Source organism: Brassica napus, chromosome A9, assembly GCF_020379485.1.
Source record: "Brassica napus cultivar Da-Ae chromosome A9, Da-Ae, whole genome shotgun sequence".
NCBI lineage: Eukaryota > Viridiplantae > Streptophyta > Magnoliopsida > Brassicales > Brassicaceae > Brassica > Brassica napus.
In genome coordinates, this window is record NC_063442.1 from 12,758,201 (window position 1) to 12,782,391 (window position 24,191).

Genomic DNA, 24,191 nt, shown 5'->3' on the forward strand with positions numbered 1-24,191 from the left:
TCTATCCCCCTCCGTCATGGCTGATCTGCTACAGAAGGCTATTAGCACTATGTCCATTGAAGATGAAGCTCCTCTGGTTCTTCCCGATAGCCCTCAGTTTATCGTCTGTGATGAGAATGCGACGAGTTTGATGGGTCGCTTACTTAACCCGGAATGTCAAAACATGGCGCGTATGATTGACTACATGCCTACCGCATGGAGGGTCTTTGGAAGGGTGCGAGGCATTGCGCTTTCTCGAGATCGATTTCAGTTCATATTTCAACGAGAGGAGGATCTTCAAACCGTGTTAAAGGATCGTCCATGGTCCTACAACCATTGGGCTATGGTGTTGGAGAGATGGACTGCATCTCCTCCGGAAAATTTCCTTGGAACAATGGAGATATGGATCCGTATCAGAAACATCCCAGCGTATCACTTCACCATTGGTACTATGGACAGATTGGCTTCCGAAGTAGGGAAGGTGGAGGAGATCGCCTATGATCCCAAAGTTTCCCACTTTAAGGATTATGTTAGAGCTAAAGTGACTTTTAATGTTGAAAACCCTGCGAAAGCATCACGGAAGCTGTCTACTAAATCCGGTGGGACTGTTGACATTGAGTTTGAATATGAGAAAATTCATAAGCGTTGCTTTCATTGTCTCCGTTTGACTCACGAAAAGATCAGATGCCCTCTCCTTCGTAGAGGTGCAGGCGGGGCTAAGATACGGGACGGAACATCTGGCCCCAATGCTGTTAATCCACATAGTGTTGCAGTGGCTCCTCCTCCTTTGAAGGTTCCACAGCTAGAAGGTCCTCCTGGTTTCCCTCCTCTGTTCCCTGAATTATCTCTTGAGGAACAAAAGATGGCCATGTTGTACATCTCCCATGCTGATGAGACTGAACGAAGAGCACGCATTGAACGTGTGAGGCAAGGTATTGCTGAGAATGCTCGAGAATCAGCTATGCGAATGGCAAAAATCACAACTGAGCTTGACAAAGGGAAGGGGCATGTTTATCTCTATCCTGGTGTTACGGGACGCTCGGAAAAAGAGAGAACTCTTCGCTTTTCGGAGCACAACAGTCGTGAGCTTGAGGACACTGGTGAAGACGGTGAATGCTCAGACACTAACTCTGTCACGTTCTCGGCGCCTGCTATGATTTCGACGGGTTTTCAGCTTGGCCCTTCTTCGGAAGGGCGTGTCTCCAGAAATGCAAATTCAAATGCAAGCAAAGGGCAAAGGAAACGTCCTTCTTCCTGGAAAAGGAAGCTGGCTCCAAGGAACTCCATGGCGCTAGTCTCTATTGTTTCAGAGGAAGAACCTCAACCATCAGGGCCCTGTTCGAAAAGGAAACAGAACTCCTCGGTTCCGCTCTCAGACAACAAAACTCCACGACACACAGAATCTTCGGTGGCTTCCGTATTGAAGCCGCTGCCATCCCAATGAGCATCTTCTGCTGGAACTGTCAAGGAGCAGGAAGCTCTGAGACGGTTCAACAACTCCGGGTTTATAGAAGAAAATATTTCCCGGATTTTTTATTTCTTATGGAAACGAAACAAAAGTATGGTTACGTTAAGGGTTTGCAGCAAAGTTTGGGTTATGATCATTTGGTGACAGTGGAGCCTATTGGTTTGAGTGGGGGCTTAGCAGTGATGTGGAAGGATAGCTATTCAGTTACAGTCCTTTCTAGTGACAAAAGAATTATTGACATGGAAGTGAAGTTGGGGTCGATCAAATTCTTTTTGTCATGCGTGTATGGAGATCCAGTTCAAGCAAACAGACATGAGGTTTGGAATCGCTTGGAGGATATTGGTTTGGTCCGAGACGAGGCTTGGATTCTTGCGGGAGACTTTAATGAACTGATGTCGAACGAAGAAAAGCTGGGAGGTGCTGTTCGTGGTGATGCAAGTTTCTGGGATTTCAGAAATATGGCTGAGAATTGCAAAATCAGAGAACTCCGCCACTCTGGGAATTGGCTATCTTGGGCAGGAGTAAGAGATAGAGCGTGGGTGCAGTGTCGTCTAGACCGTAGTTTTGGTAACAGTGAATGGTTCTCCTTGTTTCCCCGGTCGAACATGGAGTATCTGGAGATGTGGGCCTCAGATCATCGTCCGATTAGAATCTGTTTCGCCTTGGAAAAGGATGATCCAAGCCGGAACCGGTTCTTCTTTGATAAACGGTTTATCAATAAAGCGGGGTTTGAGGAAGTTGTTAAAAGAAGTTGGGTTTCGAGTGATGGCGATGCTAGTAACACGATGGACCGTATCGGGCGTTGCAGAAGGAACATAATGCGATGGAAAAAATCAGCAGACGTTAACTCGAAAACAAAGATCGCTCGTCTACAAGCTGATCTAGAAAAAGAAGTGTCCAAACGCTATCCTTCGTTTTACTTTATGAAGAAGTTGAAAATCGAGTTAGCAGAAGCCTTGAGAGAAGAAGAACTCTATTGGAAACAGAGATGTAGAGAGGAATGGCTAAGGTCTGGTGATCACAATACTGAATTTTTCCATAACTCTGTGAAAGGAAAACGGTTCCAGAACCGTATCCTCATGCTTCTCGATGAGCTTGGGAACGAACATTTTGCTGAAGGGTCCAAAGGAAACATTGCAGTGGAGTATTACCGGGAGCTTTTCAGAAGCTCTAATCCTTTCGACATAGAAGCTTTGTTCTCAGGTTTCCAAGGTCGTGTCTCTGAGGAGATGAATGAGAGGCTTATAGCGCCTGTCTCTGCTGACGAAATCAGGAGAGCTGCTTTTAATGTTAAGGCTAGTAGTGCACCAGGAGAGGATGGGCTGACTGGAGTCTTTTACCAAAAATATTGGCACATTGTAGGGCCTCAGCTTACGGCAGAAATCACTCAGTTCTTCAACTCTGCTATCATGCCGGAAGGATGGAATCACACACAACTCAGCCTTCTCCCTAAGATCCCTAAGCCATCTAGCATGAAGGACTTACGCCCCATTAGCCTGTGTTCGGTTCAATATAAAATCATCTCAAAGATTTTATGTAACCGGTTGAAAATCATCTTGCCAGAGCTAATTTCAGAAACTCAAGGCGCCTTTGTGGCTGGTAGACTGATCTCTGATAACATTCTCATCGCTCATGAGATGGTGCATGGACTCCGTACTAACCCCAAAGTTTCAGAAGAATGTATGGCCATTAAAACCGACATGTCTAAAGCTTATGATCGGGTCGAATGGAACTTCTTGGAAATCTTGTTGGAGAAGATGGGGTTTGATAGAGTTTGGATTCGATGGATCATGGCTTGTGTGTCCACGGTATCATTCTCAGTGTTGTTGAATGGAACTTCTCATGGGTATATCAGACCAGAACGAGGTATCCGCCAGGGAGATCCACTTTCGCCTTTTCTCTTTATCCTCTGCACCGAAGCCCTCGTTTCCTGTCTTAACACTGCAGAAGCTACAGGTCGCATTAACGATATCAAGTTATCAACGTCCTGTCCCCCTGTTCATCACTTATTATTCGCTGATGATAGTCTTCTCATGTGCAATGCCAATGTATCTGAGGCTAAGGAGATTATGGAGTGTTTAAAACTTTATGGTGATGCTTCTGGACAGATCATTAACCTGCAAAAATCTTCTGTCATTTTTGGCGCCAAAATACAAGAGAACTTGAAAACAGAGATCAAGGAGATACTGGGAATCGAGACAGAGGGTGGCGAAGGCTCCTATCTCGGGTTGCCAGAATGCTTTAGCGGTTCCAAGATAAGGTTATTAAACTTTATTAAGGAAAAACTTCAGGGGAGACTTCAGGGATGGTTTGCAAAGACACTCAGTCAAGGTGGGAAGGAAATTTTGTTAAAATCAGTGGCAATGGCTTTACCAATCTATGCTATGTCCTGTTTTAAACTCCCAAAGACTGTGTGTGCAAAACTCACCAGCGCTATGATGGAGTTCTGGTGGAGCTCTGGAAATAACAGGAAAAAAATTCCTTGGGTTGCTTGGACAAAGCTGTGCAAAGACAAAGAACTGGGTGGTTTGGGATTTCGAGACATCGAAAAATTTAACCAATCCCTTCTTGCAAAGCAGGCCTGGAGAATATGGTCGAATCCTACATCTCTTCTATCTCGGATTCTAAAACAACGGTATTTTGCACGGTCTTCCTTCATGGATTGTAGTATCGGCTCAAGACCATCTTACGCATGGAGGAGTATTCTGCACGGCAGAGAGCTTCTTTCTCAAGGCTTGTTACAGAAGGTTGGCAATGGAGAAAATACTCGGGTCTGGGCTGATAACTGGCTCTTGGATGCGGTTCCGCGTACCCCTATGTACCGGCAGGACGCCCTCGTCGATCTTACACTCTCCGTAAGGGACTTGATCAATGTGAATGAAGGCACATGGAACATTCAAAGAGTTAGAGAAGTGATAGCAGAGGAAGATGTTGGATTAGTCTTGAACACTTGCTTTGATCTGTCATCTCAGGATGTCAAAGTTTGGGGGTTCTCAGGGTCTGGGATCTACAACTCCAAGAGTGGGTATAAATTAGCTGAGACTTTGGAGACGTTCCAATCTCCCCCTTCCCCTGGTCTGCCCCCTATTGAGAGAAAGCTCTGGAAAGACTTGTGGAAAACGAATACTTCCCCAAAGATCAGGCACTTCATGTGGAGAGCATTATCAGGTGCTCTAGCTGTCAAGGAAAGGCTAAGATCGCGAGGCATTTTATTAGATACGTCATGTCCTCGGTGTGGGCTATGTGCTGAGACAATTTCTCATGTGCTGTTTCACTGTGAGGTTGCAAAGGAAGTTTGGGTTCTTTCCCAGATCCCCCTCCCTCCGGGTGGCTTCTCAACATCTTCAGTATGGTTAAATTTCTATCATCTCATGTCTGTCAGTAAGAAGCTCCCTCCAGATAATCCCTCCCGCCTCTCATTTCCTTGGATACTTTGGCACTTATGGAAAGCCCGCAACTCTCTCTGTTTTGAACAAGTGCAGTATAATGGGGCTTCTGTCTTCAGCAAAGCCTCTGAGGAATCTTCAATCTGGTTAAATGCTCAACTTATACCCTCTGATGCTTCACAGGCGGTGGGCGGTGCTGCGGGAGCTACTCTGAAGTGGCAAAAACCACCGTTGGGTGTCGTCAAATGCAACATCTCATCCTCGTGGACAAGCTCCTCTAATATCTTTGGTTCCGCCTGGATCGCTCGTGACTCCCTTGGCACTCCACTATTTCATAGCAGGAGAGCCTTCCCTGCGGCAGCATCAACATTAGAAGCGGACTTATACACACTTGGATGGGCTGTTAACGCGCTTCATGACCTTCACTTTCAACGAGTGATAATAGAGATCTCGTCTCCACGGGTGTTAGAGGCTCTTTTTAATCCCGCGGTGGTCCCAACAATGGCTTTAGGAATCTCTAGAATCCTCCGCTCACTTAAGTCTTTTGCTCAATGCCAACTGTTGGATGCCCCTGTGGAAGTTAATTCAATGGCTGTGGAAATTGCCTCTAGTGTTACTAGGGACCGTAGACTTCAATCGTATGTAGCCAAAGGAGGCCCTAGTTGGTTATCATCCTTCCTTCTCTCCGAAGCTAGGAGTCGCTCGATCTGAAGAAGGCTCTAATAGAGCATAGTTGGGATCATAATGAGGGGTTCCTCCCCTTCTATCTTTGATCTCGGCCATGATGGTTTAATTATTTCTTTTATAGCATCTTCTGATGTTTCTGTTGTTTCTGTTGGTTTTTTTTTTTTTTTTTTTCATTTGTCACATACTCTGTTTCGTTTATTGTTCTAAGTCGCATGACTTAGACATCTCAATGAAGTACCCTTTTGACAAAAAAAAAGAGACAGAAGACAATACGTATCATCTATATATATTCCAGGACATACAACTTTATTTTCTCGTAAGCAGAATTATGCAGTACAATTTTTAAAATTATTACATTTACTATCCCCTTTTTATATAACACTAGTGGCATGCCTACGGGCGGGACGGTTGTATTTTGTTGTAATTCTTATGTTTTTGATGTAGTCATGTTTTGGAATTATTTGTTTGTGTTGAATTGACTTCATTTTTGAAAGTTGAATATACGTTGAGGGATAGATATTCTTCTGTTCTCTTTTGATGATTAATGAAACTTGAAAAATTAGGTAATATTTGAATTAAATTTGTCTGGTTGAAACAAACGTCAAATGAATAATAACATAAAGAGTTCTGTTTATATTCCAATGCCTTGACGAAGAAGTAAAACCTTATTTCATTCTCCTGAAGCAAACGATAATGACCTAATATAATAACTGTTGGTAATTCTAATAATAATAGAAACTTTCACTAATCATAATTTATTATTTAAAATCAAAACACATAAATGATAGAGTTTAAATGGAAATAACTTAGATTAAAATTAAGGAATAAAACATGAAAAAAAGAGAGGCTGGAATGATTGGTTCTCTCAGTTGCAAACGTTTTGTTCGTTTACATCATGTAAACAAACTTTGTCAATTGCTTATAATAGTAGCACGTATCACAGCGCTCGTGAATATTGTCTCTGTGGCATGCGATGGTCTCCCTTGTGTTACGGTAAGCAGTCATGTAAGACTCAAGTCTTGTGACTCTTATTCCATGGAGTGAGCGCTTGACCCTTCTCCAGCACCTGTCAGCTTGGTTTTTGCTTTATCTCCATCCAAGGGTATCTAACATTGCTTGTCCAATTACCGTTTCTCCCTTAGCTAGCATTATTACACCATAAAGGGAAACAGCTTTTTCGTACGATCCTTCTGCTGCGATCTGAAGATGTAGCAAGCCTCCATTGACGTTTTCCATAAGACTTTGGTACCTTTGTAACGCAGCTCGTGAATGAACGGTTAACGGGTGGATATTGAGGTTCCTATAGACAATAGGAACTGCCGCGGAGCGGGCAAGAGGAGGAACCGCAGCCAAGAGATTGCGGACTGCTCTCCTGGAGTGCCTTGCTACACGTGAAATGATTTCTGTTTGCATATCAATTGGCATGAGTTCGAGGTTAGAGAGATCTCTGTTTCCGGCCATTGTGATCTGAGTGTTTTTTTCTTCTGGTTAGTGCTTGTGGAAGTTTCAGAGTTTATATGTAGGTGGCAAGGGTTTGGTCTGATCAATATATGTCGAGCAATGTTTATTGCTTGACGTGATCTTGTCTTTGTAATTGATTTTTTAAAAGTAATTTCAGAAAGTATGCTTATTTCATAGTATTTGTTTTATATTTTTTTGATAAACATTTGAACTTCGTATATATTGGATTCCATGTATAGTTTAAATTTGGTGTTGACTATTTTTGTTATCATATTGTATTTAATAGTATAGATATATATGAGAATTGGATTAATGGATTTTTTTTTTTTTTTGAATTTTGAATGATTAAGATTAGTTTTTATAAGTAATTAATCTTATATTTTGTTTATGAATTTTGAATGACTAAGATTTCGTTTATGGATTTTGAATGACCAAGATTTTGTTTATGAATTTTGAATGACTAAGATTAATTTTTATAAGTAAAACGCATAGAAGAAACCCGTTTTGGACTTAATATATTAAATCAGGTTTGGTGGTTTAGTACACATTATTATTAAATTGTTTTAATTTATAAAAGTCAGCTTTGGGTTAAGTATCAGAAAATGAACACATGTTTTGAGCCCATGAGCATAAACCGTTTAATGAGTTTTCTTAAGTTTCTATGCATGGTAAAATCATAGGTCAAACGTGATAAGGACACGGGAAGTCTAATATTTTTTGTTTGTAGTTTGGTTAAAATATTATTTTGTAATTTGATTAACAGTTTCAGTTTGTTGTAGGAAATATTGAATGAGTATTTGTAATTTTAATTCTGATAATAATGTGTGTATCATTGTGGTAGGTGATTTAAAATATAATCTTTTAAACATTGTGGTTATGCATTGACTTGTATTTGTTTGGAGTCCAAATTAAATAAACAGGGTATCAATTTAAAAGATTAAATAAACGGGATATCAAATTAAATAAACGGGGTATCATGAGTAAAATAGCGCATGTGTGTATTTATATTATATTTAATTTGTTTATTACGTCTGTAAAATTTTATAGTCTTATAATCCAAATTTTTTTTGCCAGGTTTGATTTTGTTTTTTTTTGTCATCTCGATTATAACTTTATGATCAATGAATTATGATTTGCCATAGGCCTGGTTTTCAAGTTCGTATGCGTACGTATAAGATAGCTTAGGTCTTGGTTCTACTCTTGATCGTAAAGCTGGTTTCTTTGTTTTCATTAACGAATGTATTAAGGGACAATGTAATGCTATTATTATGAAATGATGATAGTAAGAAAGAAAACCTCACATAGATATTATTAAAACATAATGCAAAATAAGAAGCTGATTAAGAAAAAAAGAGAAACAACATAATAGGATACGTAAACATAAGTAAACGTAAACATAGCAGCATGAACACTGGATTGGGTCTTTCTTCTTTCAAACTAAATCCCAAAAAAAACCAAACTCTCCCGTAAGAAAAAAGTGAAGCTCCTCTCTCTTCGACACCGTGGCGGCAAAAGGAACAGGGTGTGCTGAGGTGGTACTCTAAAGAGAGTTTCTGGGCAACTTTATTAATATAGATATGCATATCGTGTGAAAATTATAAAACCTGCTATATGATGAATACGTGTAAAAACCAATACAATATTTTTTGTCTCAATAATAAATACAAAAATTTATTATGGGTCAATATTTTTGATGAATATAACTAATAATGAATATGCATTAACTTATTTTCCTAATTTGCGCAACCATAGCACTACACATTAAACCTCACGTGGTCTTTTGTTTTTTTAGTCAATAATGAAGAAGGTTATAGTATATTATGTCAAGTTACAATCTAATGATCAATGACAATTTTTGTAATTAGTCTAACAAACAAAGGGTTTTTGAATATATGGAGTGAGAGAGCTTGTGGTGTTGCCACGTAGTAAAAAATAACAATTTTGATAATAACACGTTAGTTCAAGATTAGTTCTCTATAATGCTTCTCAAATAATAAAAAAGGGATTACAAAAGTGCCATTATATGGACGACCCATTAATACAATGTTTTCAGTTAATAATTTCCATTGTTTAGAAAAATATTAAACCACCGATTTTGTTATATATCAGCTAACTAATGAGTAATTATGTAAGCTTCCTTACTAATTCTCTTTATTAAAGTTTCAAGATTCCTATTCTTTCTGACCTGTTATGAGTCTTGATTGAGGTCATATGACTTCCTTCAAGAATTTAACGTAAGGCTTTGGCAAAAACATCAACGACTACTAATGTAAACTTAGTTTATGTGAACACTAAAAAGAGTGTTTATATATTATTGATTAGTATCATATCTACAATATATTATATTGTCTTTCTTATACATAATATAGGTTAAAGGAATTTTTTTTTAATATATTATACTCGATACACAATCGTGGTGTATTGTATAGCAATCATATGTTAATAATAATACTATATTGTCTTTGTTCTTACAAAATCATGGATTGTTCGGTTCAATGGTAATTTATGTTTTGTGGTCAATTATATATCGTCCAGTTGTCATACGAATGAAGTTTATGTAGTTTAAGACTTCAATGTAATAAAGGTTTATGGTCTAGGAAATAAAAGATGTGTACGTGCAAACTTTACATACCTTTTCTTAAGTAGTTTAAGACTTTCAATGTAATAAGACTTCAATGTAATATATAATTGCAGCATTAAATATTAATCTATGGTAAATAGGATTTTATATATATACGTGCAAACTTTACATACCTTTTCTTAAGTGGAACTTTCTTAAATTTCATGAATATACATATATTCCAAATTTTAATACGTGCTAAGAAGTCTGTAGAGTTTATAACTTAAAACAAAAAGCTTGTGATTCAAGCAATTTCTAACTTATATGGTTTCAACATTAAATATATACTTCTTGCTAAATGATACTTTCTATACATACAAACTAGGATAAGACCCGCGCCTTGCGCAGGATTAAGTTATTCTTTTTATTATATTTTGGAGAATGAAACAATAGTTTGGCTTCATTTGGATTAGGGGTGTTCAATCCGAATATCGGGTTGGTTTCGGTTCGGTTCGGTTTTTTTCGGTGTTTCGGTTAGTAAAATATAATTACTATTCTAAAACCATATTTACTTTGACTTTAGTCTTTTACATACTTTTGAAAGATTTCAACTGGACGACTAAATTGATCAGCCAATCTTGTTGCTTTAGATCATTAGTATTTATATATATATATATTATTTAGTTTGAATATTTATTAAATAAAAATTCATATGCGTTATATTTTATGATCATTTGTAACTTATTATAACAAAAAAAAAATCTATTGATCAAAAAAATTTCAGAGTGGGAATATTCAAATTTCTAATAATATATAAACGTTTTGAAAAATTCAAAATATAACATATAAGAAAAATATAAATTTTTTATTATATATTTAATGTGATTTTTTAATATCTTTCAATAATATAAAATTAAAAAAAAAACTAAGATACCAAAATTGTTATCAAATATTTATTATTCATAATAATTAATTTTCATATATACGTTAATCATATTAGGTAATTTCGTAGTTTCTAATTAAGGAAAGTGCAAAAACAAATTTGATAGATTATTTATCAATGCGATAGTTAGTTTAATAAAAAATATAATGTAAGTTAAGATAGTTCAACCTATTTTTCTAAGAATAGTATATATTTTATATAGTCATTTATTAAATGAGAATTTATAATCATACAGTTCTATGATCATTCATATCATTTTATAACTGAATATTTAAATCATCGATAACAAAATTTTCAATGTGAAATCTTTAATAAGTTTATAATTTATAAATGTTTTTGAAAATTCATTGAAAGTTTTAATATTAAAATATTTATGTAATCTTATGGTATATAGTATAATCTAAATATATATATATATGTGTTTTATTTTTAAATGATATTTTTTACTCATATGGTTTTAAAATCATGTGTATCTTCTTATAATATTAAAAAAAAATTCATATTAATACAATTTTATGATCATTTGTAACTTATTATGACAAAAAAATAATCTATTGATCACAAAATTTTCAGAGTGGAGATCTTCAAATTTCTAATAATTTATAGACGTTTTGAAAAATTCAAAATATAACATATAAGAAAAAATATAAATGTTTTTATTATATATTTAATGTGATTTTTAATATATTTTAATAATATAAAATTAAAAAAAGAACTAAGATACAAAAATTGTTATCAAATATTTATTATTCATAATAATTAATTTTCACATATACGTTAATCATATTAGGTAATTTCGTAGCTTTTATTTAAGGAAAGTGCAAAACATTTTTTGGTACGTTATTTATCAATTCGATAGTTAGTTTTATAAAAAGTGTAATATAAGTTAAGATGGACCAACCTATTTTTCTAAGAATAGTATATTTTGTATAGTTATTTATTAAATAAGAATTTATAATCATACGGTTCTATGATCATTCATATCGTTTATAACAAAATATTTAAATCATCGATAACAAAATTTTCAATCTGAAATCTTTAATAATTTTATAATTTATAAATGTTCTTGAAAATTCATTGAAAGTTTTAATATTAAAATATTTATGTAATCTTATGGTATATCGTGTTTAATCTATATATATATTTATTTATTATTAAATGATATTTTTTACTCATATGGTTTTAAAATCATGTGTATCTTCTTATAATAAAAATGTTAAACCATTGATCATCAATTTTTAACATAATAATTTTAATAGTTTTAGTCATTTATTGTCGTTTTTAAAAATTTAAAATATAACATATACGAAAAAATTTAAATTTTATTTTTATAGCTAATTTGATTGTTTAATTTATTTTAATAATATAAAATTAAACAAAAAATGATGGAGGAGATATAAATTGTTATCAAATCTTTATTATTAAAAGCATTAATTGTCATATATATATTAGTCATTTATGGTAATTCCGTAGGTTTTATTTAAGGAAAGAAAATAACATATCATATCATTATATCATATAGTTTGACCAACTTATGTATCTAACAACATATAAAAATCGAATATGGACCTACTTATTTTTCAATTGAATGTAATTGACTACCTAATTGAGTGCCACCTATGCATTGGGGCCTCTTTTAATTAATACAAAATTGAGGTTACATCTTTTCAAATGTTCCTCAATTAATATATAGGGGACTAGGATAAGACCTGCGCTTTGCGCAGGGTGAGTTTTAATGATAAATATTTAAAACATATAGTATTGACAAATGATGTCACGTCACTCGGTTTACTTACAGCTTCGGTATAGGTTTGATTGGGTTTATTTAGGTCTAAGAGAATCTTAACTATGCTCAACTCAAATTAGTTTGATTTGGTTCAGATTTACTTAGGTTTGATTTGTGTTCGATTTGGGTTCGAGTTTGGTTTGGTTGTGTTTAGTGCGGTTTAATTTGGTTTTGTTTGTGTTTGTTTATTTCAGTCGATTAGTTTTCCTTTTGTAGTTTTGTTCTACTTTAGTTACAAAATATAATTTATAAAAACATAAACAAATCATCATTTGACATTAAATCATTATTTTCTTCACATTTAATTTTAAAGCTAAAGATTTAATCCTATAATTTTGTATTATTATATTCAAGCCTAATATAACTAAGTATAATAAGTAGATTTTTGATTTTGATGTTAATGTATGAAATTCATATTTTTATTTTATTTTTAATTGTGTTTATTTTATTCATTTAAAAGTAAAATGTATAATTTTTTAATCGTTTAAGTTTTTTTGACTTTCTAATAGAAACTTTTAAAAAACTAACTTGCAGCCTCTTGGCCAGCATAAGGAGCCAGCCAACTTGGTGCAAAGCAGTTGACGAAAGAGGATCCAAATACGCGTGATCTTTCACTTTTAGCAATGATTAAATTTATTAAATCTTAATATTACTATCATGTTTAACTAATATAAGTAAAAACACTTCGCTTCGGCTTGGTTCAGTTTAAAATGAACCAAAATAAACCAATTTGATTGATAAAATCTTAATCAAATAGTCTAGACTCTAGACATATACTTTAGTTTCTAATCTTTTTGAATTCGGTTTGGTTCGGTTCGGTTCATTTTTTTGTCCATACTATTAACTAATGTTCTGAATAATACAATTGAATAAAAAATAATCAATTGTATAGTAGCTTAATAACATTTATTATAAGATTTGGTATATATATTAGCAAAGATGCGCAAATTAAATTTTGGAGAAACTACTGCAAAAAGGGTCAATCGATGCATGCATGCAATACATGAACTTTTCATTATAATAAAAACTTCTCAATTATTGCAATCAATCGAAAAGAAGAGGTTGCAGTATTTATTATACAAACTAGGTCCGTTTCCGCGCTACGCGCGAATTATATATTTTTATTTAAAATTTTGATTTTGATTTTTTGACTTAATATGTTAATTGTTTTATTTTAATATTTTATTAAATTTTGTAAATGTTTACATATCTATTTAACCTGTTTTCTGATTATTTATTTTTTATGTTTTTGTTTTTTATGTTTTTGTTTGATTTGAAAATAAAATATGAAATTTTAATATTTTTCCATTTAACACATTGTGTAATTACAAAACAGATTTTCAATTTTGAATCCGCCTAGGACGGATCAGATATCCGCCGGATATTACAATTTTTAGAAGGATATCCGACATCCGGATATCCGAGAACCCCGAATCCGGATAAGGATAGTTAAATTATGGATCCACCAGATAAAGATCTGGATCCTTAAAATAAATAAAAAATAATATTAATGTATATAAAATATTAACAATAATTTAAAAATAAAAAATATATAATTTTTTTTAATTTTTTTATGTATAATATTACATAATTTACATAAAATTTATATATACTATTAAAAATGAAATATATTAAATAAAATTAATTTTTATATATAGATATTATTATTTTTGAAATAGTTATTAATAAAACTTACGGATCTAGATATCCGGACTAAAAAATTAAAATATCTGGATCTGGATCCGGATCCGGCTTTGACGGATCCAACATTTTATTAAGAAAAAAGAACAACCATGCTCTGGATTGGATATATTCAGAAAGAGAAATGTTTGGAAAAGAAAAGTTAGTTAGACACAAAAAAAAAAAAGACAAACTGATTGCAGAAATTAAGAGACATGCAAAAAAGAATTGCCAATAAAAACATCAATTGTCGACCATAAAATGAACTTATAATAAAAAACATGTATATAAAAGTGATAAGTTGTCTTACACGTTCCTTCCCCACTTCTCAGTGGCTGTTGCAACTTTATCTTATGTACCATGGCCAGTATATTTTAGATAATGACCAAATGTTTTCTTTGTGGGGTAAGGAAGCTTGGAAAAGGCTCCTAACTCTTTTGAGTACATAAAACGCTGCTTTCTGAAGTCAAAAAAAATTTATTCCATGTCTCCTGAGGATGACGAACCAGTCATCTGCAAACATCAAAGGGCTTAACTGATAAAACATCATAAGTAAGAGTACTGAAATAACCTCAAGCATTCTAGGATAAAGAGGATTCAAATAGTATACGGTATATATTCATTATTAATTTTTGCAGAGACTGTGTGTTCATTCGTTGGAGGTAAACACTGAACTTTACATATATTCAGTCATTAAAGTAGTCTAAATCTAGTTTACAATCCAAACCAGTCACCGAGACTATTTTAGTGGCAGCCTAACAACTGAATCTAAAATCTCAAATGAGCTTACTTGGCTACGAAAATGAAGAGGCACAACTTTTTTAGAACCAGAAAACTTGGCTGGGGTGACTTTAAACGCATCTGCCTGGATGATACTGTTAACCTGTGAATCAATACACAAACACATGGCCATCATAAGCCTTTAACTCAAGTAAACAAATAGCAGGCATAAGAGTGATGATTTACCTTGCTAAACTGGATAAAACACTTGAAATCCACAGACCACATAGTGAAAAGCAAGACTAAGATGTGAGAAGCAAGAAGATCACCAAAACCGATCATAGCATCGATGAAATCTACGTTAGGCACGATTGTAGCCAACCACGTAGCATAGAGGATAGCAAACGGCCAAACATCCAAAGGCCACGCCCAGTGTTTCTTCCTACACAAGTCGACCTTGTCCACTACCTTTCCTCCCACGTGAAAGCTTGACATCTCAAACGAATCCCCTAGGTCACCGTCAGTGATCTAAACTTTCTTGGGTTCTGCACAACCTTTGATAAGAGACCTCGTAATCGATTTCAGCAATATTAGAACACGAATCTCAATTGGTATTGAGAAACGGTGCAACGAATCGAAAATCTACAAAAATCTGCCTAGTGTCAACCATTCAAAGCATCGGCGAATCGAGAAAGATGATTATGAAGCAGATCTAAGGAGAAGGTGAAGAGACGAACCTTTAGGCTTGGATTGAGTCTAGAGGATCTAAGCTAGGGTTTTCCAATCACGGTGTAACCTAAAGAAATCGCTATCTCGTCGTTTCCTCTCACCTAAATGCCTCACGATTGAGGTTATTCCCATGAAAGATGTACGATTAACATGGTTAAACCTTTTTTAAGAAACAGGGTTCACTAATTAATGTGCTAGCGAGAAGAGGAATCGGTAAAAACAACGCATCACTTACGTCATTCCATTTAGAGATTGGGCCAACCAATAACATGTGAAAGCCCAAATCAAAACAAAACAAAACACACCGTAAACCCACTCGAAAAACAATAAAACACGGAGGACCCACTGTCGACGTGACGTGGCAGAATGAATGGCTGAGAATATTTCGCCCATGTGGCATCCTTTATAACATCCAAAATTAATCCCTTTTATATAGTGGGATCTTACGATTCATTATTTATTATACAAATCTATACTTACAGTATAACAATCATTCAACAATATTTTATGGAATAATGTATACAACTGAAGAAAGCTCATTTATGTCAACACAATATGGAATATATGTGAATTATTCAAAATTTTAAAATTCCAACTATGAATGATCCATATAAAAGTATTTTTCACGTATAGAAAATATCATTTGGCAAAAAATATATATTTGATGTGAAACTATATATATAGTAACAAATTGTTTGAATCACACACTTCTAGATTTAAGTAATAAGCACTATATACATCTTTCGTATTAAAAATAGAATATATGTACATCTGTATAATTTAAGAAAGTTTCACTTACGAAAGATATTCTTAAATGTAATGGTTGCACATATAGAAATAGCAAGGATTAATATTTTATGTTACAACTATACATTAACAAATCGCATCTTTTATTTCCTATTTAATCAACTTCTATTAGATTTAAGTCTTAAACTATATAGACTTCAACCGTATGAGAACCAGACGATTCATAATCCACCCCAAACCATAAATTACTGGTAAGGTTCCATATTGAACCGATCGATCCACAATTATGTATACAATACACTATGGTATTCATGATTATGTAGCAATACACACTATGGTATTCATGATAATGTATTAAGTATAATATATTACGTGTTTTAAAAATACTTGAATGTTGAGTATAAAAAGATAATTAGTATACATGTACATGTACATGATATTTTCCATCAAAGACAATTAGATTTTTTTTTCCAAAGCTTTATAACTTGTACGTAATGGCTCCAGAAAAATTTGATACAGTTTTTTACAAACGAATAGATTTGGACTTGAATTATTATATGCTAATATATAGTTACGCTTACATGATACGTAGTATGCACACCATCCATGAATTAAAGCGCATGTTATAAATAATACGGTTATAGGTCCATCGAATTGTATTTCTCGCTAGGGATGTATATTTTTAGATTATGCTTTGCCAAAACTCTCTAAAATTCAGCCACATCAGCAATAAGAGAGCTTAAACAACTGCCACATAGGATGGGGTCTCTTTTTAATTAGTACAAACTTAAGGTTATAACTATTTAAAAGATTCTCAATTAATATATAGGGGATATTACAATAAACTATGAGCAAATTTTTTGATAAAAGTTCACCCAGCGCAGAACGCGGACCATCAACTAGTGTAGAAAATATTTAACTAGTTTTATTTCTTTCATTACTCTTTTTTTAAGGCTATTATCTAGCGAGATAGTCTCACATGCATACAACAACTATGCAACAAACTTCTATGTTTTAATTAAAACCGCCTAAAATTGGATAAACTGGAATTATAAAGGAAATATTAGCATGGTCCGTGACACGCACAAATCAAAAAATAGTTGTAAGAAATAGTCTATGTACAAGTGGAATAAATAAATCAAAAACGTCATTGTTGAACAAATAAAGTAGTTTTTGGTACGAACTTTGTTAACAAAGCGATCGCATCACTAGAAATCCTCACTTTTTTACTCTCCTCTCCGAACAGAATTAGACACTTTCTTCCATCGTCTTCTTCATCATCTTCATCATTCCTAACCTCGATACTGGCGATGGCTTCAGAGATCTCCATGACCATATCAACGATCACTCCGTCCACACCCATCATATATTGCAAGTAAACCACTTCCACGACATTGCTGAAATTATTAAAGAGATAATTCGTTTCAGCATAAAACACATATAAGACCACAATATGAAAACCAAAAGGATGCTTATTTCTGTGTACTTAAGCTGGCCGTAGGATATAAGTGAAAGTTTTGAGTCCTTGATTTGAGTAACTACGTTTGGGGTTCTTAATATGGCCTTAGCCTCAGAAACAATCCCGTGCAAACCGCCTTCTTTGCAAATCTTGATGGCTTCGTCCAATGAGTTCCTTCTAACATCCGCATAGATTTCACATCCTCCATTTGTTAAGAAGAATACCTAAACGTATATATGCATTCCAGTACATAACTAAACCAAGTAAAGTACTTAAGCCTCAATTTATTACAAAATTTAAAAAAAAAAAACTTAAAGAAGCAATCTTACTGGATAGCTCAGTTGCAAATTCCTGATTAGTCGAGCCACATCAGGATGAAAGCTCGAGAAGATTATGGGCCGGTCCTCTGCATGCTCATCCACAACCTGTTCAATAACAGATTTATCAAAAGCAACACAACAAGACCAAATATCAGATGCGTGAAAGAATATGTTTTTTTACCTTCAAAATGTTTTCAAGAGTTTGACGTAACTCTTCTTCTCCATACATAATATTATCATCGAATTTAAGCTCGATATTGAATCCTTGAGAACGTTTAACTTTTACAAATGCATCTTTAAGGGTGCACAAAGGATCATCCTCAGCCACTTTCCACTGAAAGATTCTTCCATCTTTTGTCTTTCTGAACATTGGATTTACATTTGCACCATCCTTTTGTGGTCCATAAGAGATAAATTCATGTAAGGCCATTTCCGTTACTCTTTTCTCAATGATGACTCCCTGAAAAATTTGATGCCAACATTGCTGATTTATCTTTGCTTATCAGAAACAATTTTTTTTTAACTAGCAGCAAGTTTATTTGTGTGGGAAAAAGAGAGTAAAACCTAACCTGTTCTTGCGTGAATATGAAGTTATCATGGAAAATTACAGGACAGCCATCTTTTGTCACCTACAGAATAGTTACATTCCTTATATAGGATGTCATGGTTTCAAACGCAGGTTTATGCAATTTGCATTTATTCTTTAAAAACGTTCTTTACAAAAAATTAAAATATTATTGCAAATACTACTTGTCGCAAATGAGGTTCTCCTTTCATTTCTGTATGGCGTTTGTGCTTAGTGTTTACATTTATGATTTTAAAAAGCAATGTATTTTAACACTAAAACTTGTGGTTTGAATTTACCTGTGATTTTTTATTATTTTATTAATAAAAACAAATTATGAAGATATTCTAGGCAAAAAACCCAAACCTGGACATCAAACTCAACGAACTCAATAGGAAAATCTGCAGCAACATTGAAAGAAAGAATAGAATTTTCTTTGATTGATTTCAGTTTTTCGTCCGGAGATTGAAGCATGTTCATCCCAAACCCTCTATGACCCATTATGACAAATTTAGGGAAAACAAATGCCTTCTGCTTCTTATCATCTTCAACACCTAAAACCAAATATTAGAAATTTGAAATAAAAAAGTGAATTTCCAAGAATTATTCTTATTATTACCTGTTGACAACTTGGCAGAAGATACCGACAATGCCATAGTGTCTCTAGAGCAATGTTTTAAAGTCTCAAAACTTAAGTTTATAAATGGAAGAAGCAGAAGGAATCTCCATAGTGACAAGATAATAATATTCCATTCGATACAAAAGAAAGGTCTAAAAATCGAATGGAATAGTCCATTCGCAGAATGTTCAACCTTTTCTTGTGTCCAGAAGAAATTTTGTTGATTTACGAGGTGAATTTTGTTCTTTCTGATTATTTTGATATATTTTGTTGTGTTCTTTTCTGGACGATTCTATCTGGTTTACGGCTTATAGGACAAGGTGGAGACGCTTTAATTTAGACAAGTGGATAGATAGATTATAGATACATGTTAATTTTAGGTAGATTCTTCTTCTTTTTTGGTGTAAGGATTGATTTTAAATGAAACAGTTTTTTCTTCTTCTAATCTACCCAATAAAGATAGAAGTGCAAAAGCGAGAATTTAATGTATCCATACATTATTCTGAAGGAATTTGATAAAAGAAAAGAAATTAAATTATTTAACTAAATGATACTTTGATTTTAAATGACGTTTTGAAACTATTTTTTTGTTTGTGACGTTTTTCAAAATATTATGTAAAATATGATAGCAATGGCTTTATTTACCATTTTACTCATCATATAAAATAGAGATTTTTTAGATAGTCATTTTTAAGTTTTTGTCACAAAAGTAATCATCAATGAAGAAAATAACCAAAATAAATTATCTTTACACCAGTATCCTTTTTTTTTTTTAGTATCCCTTATTGTTGCAAGTTTTTGTCTTTGTTTCTGAATGACTATAATGATAAATTATAAGTATTATCATAACTAAAACCATATATTTATCACATACATTTTTTAGTCAAATGACGTTCGTTTTATTCCTTGAATTAGGAAACCACGCAATAAAAACAAAGTGGCGAAGAGAAATGTCACAGTTTGACCCACTCATTCATTCATCTTAAAGTAGGCCAGGGTATAGAAATGTCAGAGCTTCTCACTTCCTCTTCCCATTCCCTATGGTGAGTAGCTCAAAGTTCTGGAGCGCGGTGTCACGAGCAGTCCTCGATGGCACAGCTCGAGAAAATGAAGAAGACGATGGTCTAGTGGTCGGGTCAGGAACATGCTGAGTCCTTTGAGCGGTTGAGGAACGCCCATTGTTTGGAACAACTCTGCTGGAGCGGTTCTCTGTGAAGTCAGCTGAAGAAGTAGCTCGAACGACGCTCGAGACAATGGCGGCTTTTCTTGAAGAACTTGCGTGTCTTGTCGAAGAAATTGGTCTTTCAACAACTCTCTCGTAGTTTTGCTAACCAAGAACGAAATTTATTTGTTTTAAAGTTATATTTCAAAGAGCATTTATGAGAAGATTTTGATAAATTTTTAAAGATGACTCACTGGTGTTATTGTGTCCTTTGATGATGCTAATGCATTCTCTGAGGTTCTTGGTCTAGATCTATCAGCTTGAACCGCACCGCTTCCTGAGCCGTTTCTTCTAGCATATGCCTCTAAAGCACCCGAGAACCTCTCACGGCTGTCTTGTCCAGCTGTAATACATTAAAACAAAAATTTGGTTTCTTCAATATTCAATCAAAACTGGAATTGAATCAATACTCTTCTCATATGATCTAACAACAAAGCTTAAGGGATTACCTGAAGGTTTTTCTGGTCTCTCGGCAGATGGCACTGGGGGATTCAGAGCTGGTCTAAGGCTTGACTGTTTAAACACAGAGACAATCGTGAGTTAATATGCTCTCGAGGAATTGAAAATGATGGAATAACTCCGAATATGTATGTTACTTACTCTTGGTTTGGAGCTGGAGCTAGAGCTTGAACCGAACTGTGGATACTTCAAGATTGTCCAATCGAATACATAGTCAAACTGATAACCTGCAAATATATAACATTTAAAAAAAAAACCTTTTGTTTTGTGTTTTATGTGAAAATATTCAAGCATAAGTTTTCCCCCAACCTTCTCGGATGAACAGATCTCTGAAAAGCCTCTTTAGGTATGGATAATCTGGTTTGTCTTCAAACCGTAATGATCGTACATAGAGAAAGTATGATGTGAACTCAGGTGGAAACGATTTACAGAGAACCTGTCAATGTACATATTATTTGGTAAGAAAGGAATCTTCAGGTACCTTTAAGACAACATCCTTGGCATATTCCTTACAGGATTAGAAACTAATTACCTCTACGGGTGTAAGCCTTTTCTTTTCGCTGATCTTGTCATACTTCTGCTTTTTTGTACCCGCACGAAGGCCTTGCCAAGGCAGACTAGCAAAGGAAAACTGAGGGTAAGGTGAAATGGAACCAAACAAAAAGCAAATGGAAGCAGCTATATATTTATATATATACCTTCCACGTAGAAAATACATAAGAACATAGCCAAGGGATTCCAAATCATCCCTCCTACTTTGCTCTGCGGCAAGGGATCTCAGTTTTAGAAAGTTGACAAATATGATGGAAGCATAGAAGAGTAAAAGAGCCAAAAACACTCACCAATACCAAGATGAGTGTTGACACTTGCATATCTAGCTGTTCCAGTAAGATTCTTGTTTTCTCTACCAAAAAAGAAAAAGTATCTCTCAATATTCCTTCTATTCTAACATTTCTAAATTAAACTCTTTCAAAAAGATGAAGCATAATATATGTACCTGTAGGGAATGTGCCTATGAGTTTGAAGATCTCTGTACTTTTTCGCAAGCCCGTAGTCAATGATGTACACCTACACAAGACCAAAGAGTAACATATCAGAGAATGGATACAAACATATAAGATTGTATACAATAACTGCTCTCAGTCTCACCTGGTTTGCTTTGCGTCCAAGACCCATCAGAAAGTTATCTGGCTTAATATCACGATGAAGAAATCCCCGGACATGCATATACTCAACTCGGTTTAACTAAACAAATTAGAAAAAAAAAAATACAATTAAGTAAAGCAGTGTAATAACTCAAAAATAAAATGAAGAGGATATTTATTCATACCATCTGATCAGCGAGCATTAGAACTGTCTTCAGATTAAACCTCCGACTGCAATAATTAAACAAATCCTCCAGGCTAGGCCCCAGAAGATCAATCACCATGCAGTTGTATTCACCCTCGACACCGTACCATTTCAAATGAGGAATACCAGCTTCACGAAAACAAGTGTAAATATAATGAATAACAACACCTAAGAGTGTGAATACTCAAGTAAGGAAAGAAAGAAACTTACTTCCTCCTTGAAGAAGCATATAGAGCTTTGACTCATAATGAAGTTGAGGATGCCTAGCACGCGCAGGCTCCTGCACAAAACACACAAACCCTTAATCATCCGAACAAAGTAAAGGAAGATAGTCAAACGTTGTTGTGACTTACAAGCTTCACGGCAACTTCGTCTCCAGTTTGCACATTCTTACCTGAAAATTAAAACAAGTTACTAAAAAAGAAAACTTTGAGATTGAGATTTACCACAAAGAAGAATATTCTCAATATACCTATAAAAATTTCACCGAATGATCCACTTCCGAGTTTACGTCCCAGCTTATACTTGCCACCAACCACTCGATCCATAGTTTCGAATCAAAAAGCCGCCTTCTTTATTCGATCTATCTCACCCTAATTCGCCTCTAATCAGACCCGATTAGCTAATCCAGACAAAACCCAAGTTGACCCAGATCTTCAATCGTGTTCCCTCCCTAGCTCGGTAGAATCTATAACCACCACTCAGATCGAATCAAGTAGCCCTAATCGCTGAATTGATCAGAGTAATCACAAAGTGATCTAATTGATTGAGCTACGCTTCTGCTAACTAAAATTTTTACCAATTGACCAGCGTCGTAATCGAGAAAACTCTGTTTCAGACAAAAGTTTCAGATCAGGTTGAGGAGGAGAAAAGGATAATGAAAGGGAAGAGAGCTGAAAAGAGGGATCTTCGGATTCGATTGAGTATCTTTTTTGAAAAAAATGGGACGGTAACGAATTAGAGACGAAATCAAACTTTAGAAGAAAAACGAGAGACGGCCTTTAGAGAGAGAGAGAGAGAGAGAGAGAGATTGTCTTTCCTTATCCCTAATTTGTTTGCTTGTTTTCTTTCTCTGAAAACTTGCTTTATTCTTCTTTTGTGGGTTAATTGTTGTTTAATTAGAAAGTGGCGTCACCGTTTAAAACTAAAACCATTTACATTACCGTATGAGATTTTTTATATTTATATTAAACATTAGTGGTTGGTTTTGAATGTTCTGTATTCTATAACTGTGTCCTGTACAATCACAATCACTATTATTATGAATGTTTTATTTTCAACTTAAGGAAAATATAGTTCTCTATTATTTGCCTTCTTTTTCACAATCACTAAGTATGTATATAAATAATAATAATAATAATAATAATAATAATAATAATAATAATAATAATAATAATCATATATTACTTCATTGTGTTTCTTGAATTCTCCACTAATTGAAAGCCCTTGTTTAGAAAAAAATTTTCCAATAATTATTTATAAAAATATACAGTTGTACACCTGAACAGTATCAAACATAATGACATGCATTTCTACAAAGACAGCTACGATTTCGGTTTAAATATTAAGACTTAAAAAATCTAATCTAAAGTTAAAAAAAAAAAAAATCTAATCTACATTAAAGAGACCATATTCTAAAATATCTTTTGAAAAATATATATTATTAGTATTATCTCCGGTGCGTATACACGCCTTCATTGTTTGTGTCTACACTATATATTTATTTTAAAGTTAAAAGTTTGATATTTATATTTTATAAGAGTGTAATATGACCCCATATGAATGTAAAATATTTTATAAAAGTTTGACTTTTTTCATGTGTGATATTTTACTTTGGACCATCTTATAGAAAATCATCACATTTAATTATCCTATCATTTAAAATGTAATCTTTTATTTGGACTATTCTTTAGAAATTTCATTCAGTGTATTTACATTAATAGATATTAAAACACACAAATTTTAATTGCAATCACAAACCCCAAGGTAAATATGAACCTTAGCCCAAATACGTCTGATTCTTTCTTTGATTATTTGTAATTCGATTTTGG

The 24,191-nt window shown here is 34.0% G+C and overlaps 4 protein-coding genes across 5 annotated transcripts; 1 reads left to right on the top strand and 3 right to left on the bottom strand.

The window, feature by feature from the left end:
- The first annotated feature begins 16 nt into the window (after positions 1-16).
- LOC106362793 lies at positions 17-1,423 on the top strand. Its single transcript, XM_013802638.2, has one exon. It carries the CDS (start codon positions 17-19, stop codon positions 1,421-1,423), a length of 1,407 nt encoding a protein of 468 aa, XP_013658092.2.
- A 12,774-nt stretch (positions 1,424-14,197) lies between these two features.
- On the bottom strand, positions 14,198-15,566 carry LOC125577884 (probable manganese-transporting ATPase PDR2). Of its 2 annotated transcripts, none has more exons than XM_048739979.1 (4): positions 15,408-15,566; positions 14,917-15,224; positions 14,741-14,833; positions 14,198-14,463 (listed from the first exon to the last, which is right to left on the bottom strand). In XM_048739979.1, exons 2-4 carry the CDS (start codon positions 15,163-15,165, stop codon positions 14,428-14,430), a joined length of 378 nt encoding a protein of 125 aa, XP_048595936.1. In that variant the 5' UTR covers positions 15,166-15,224; positions 15,408-15,566; the 3' UTR covers positions 14,198-14,427. The 2 variants fall into 2 exon arrangements, with proteins under 2 accessions (XP_048595936.1, XP_048595937.1); XM_048739980.1 differs by having other exon boundaries at positions 14,917-15,215; positions 15,408-15,561.
- Positions 15,567-17,209: 1,643 nt separating this feature from the next.
- Positions 17,210-19,377, bottom strand: LOC125577885 (glycerophosphodiester phosphodiesterase GDPD3-like). The gene is made up of 7 exons (XM_048739981.1): positions 19,110-19,377; positions 18,857-19,044; positions 18,495-18,554; positions 18,107-18,385; positions 17,935-18,030; positions 17,633-17,829; positions 17,210-17,543 (listed from the first exon to the last, which is right to left on the bottom strand). Exons 1-7 carry the CDS (start codon positions 19,144-19,146, stop codon positions 17,294-17,296), a joined length of 1,107 nt encoding a protein of 368 aa, XP_048595938.1. The 5' UTR covers positions 19,147-19,377; the 3' UTR covers positions 17,210-17,293.
- A 553-nt stretch (positions 19,378-19,930) lies between these two features.
- On the bottom strand, positions 19,931-23,196 carry LOC125577886 (casein kinase 1-like protein 8). Its single transcript, XM_048739982.1, has 14 exons — positions 22,613-23,196; positions 22,494-22,534; positions 22,351-22,420; positions 22,121-22,269; positions 21,940-22,035; positions 21,788-21,858; positions 21,633-21,694; positions 21,489-21,552; positions 21,323-21,407; positions 21,100-21,226; positions 20,932-21,017; positions 20,781-20,844; positions 20,526-20,674; positions 19,931-20,436 (listed from the first exon to the last, which is right to left on the bottom strand). Exons 1-14 carry the CDS (start codon positions 22,686-22,688, stop codon positions 20,128-20,130), a joined length of 1,449 nt encoding a protein of 482 aa, XP_048595939.1. The 5' UTR covers positions 22,689-23,196; the 3' UTR covers positions 19,931-20,127.
- Between the last annotated feature and the right edge of the window lie 995 nt (positions 23,197-24,191).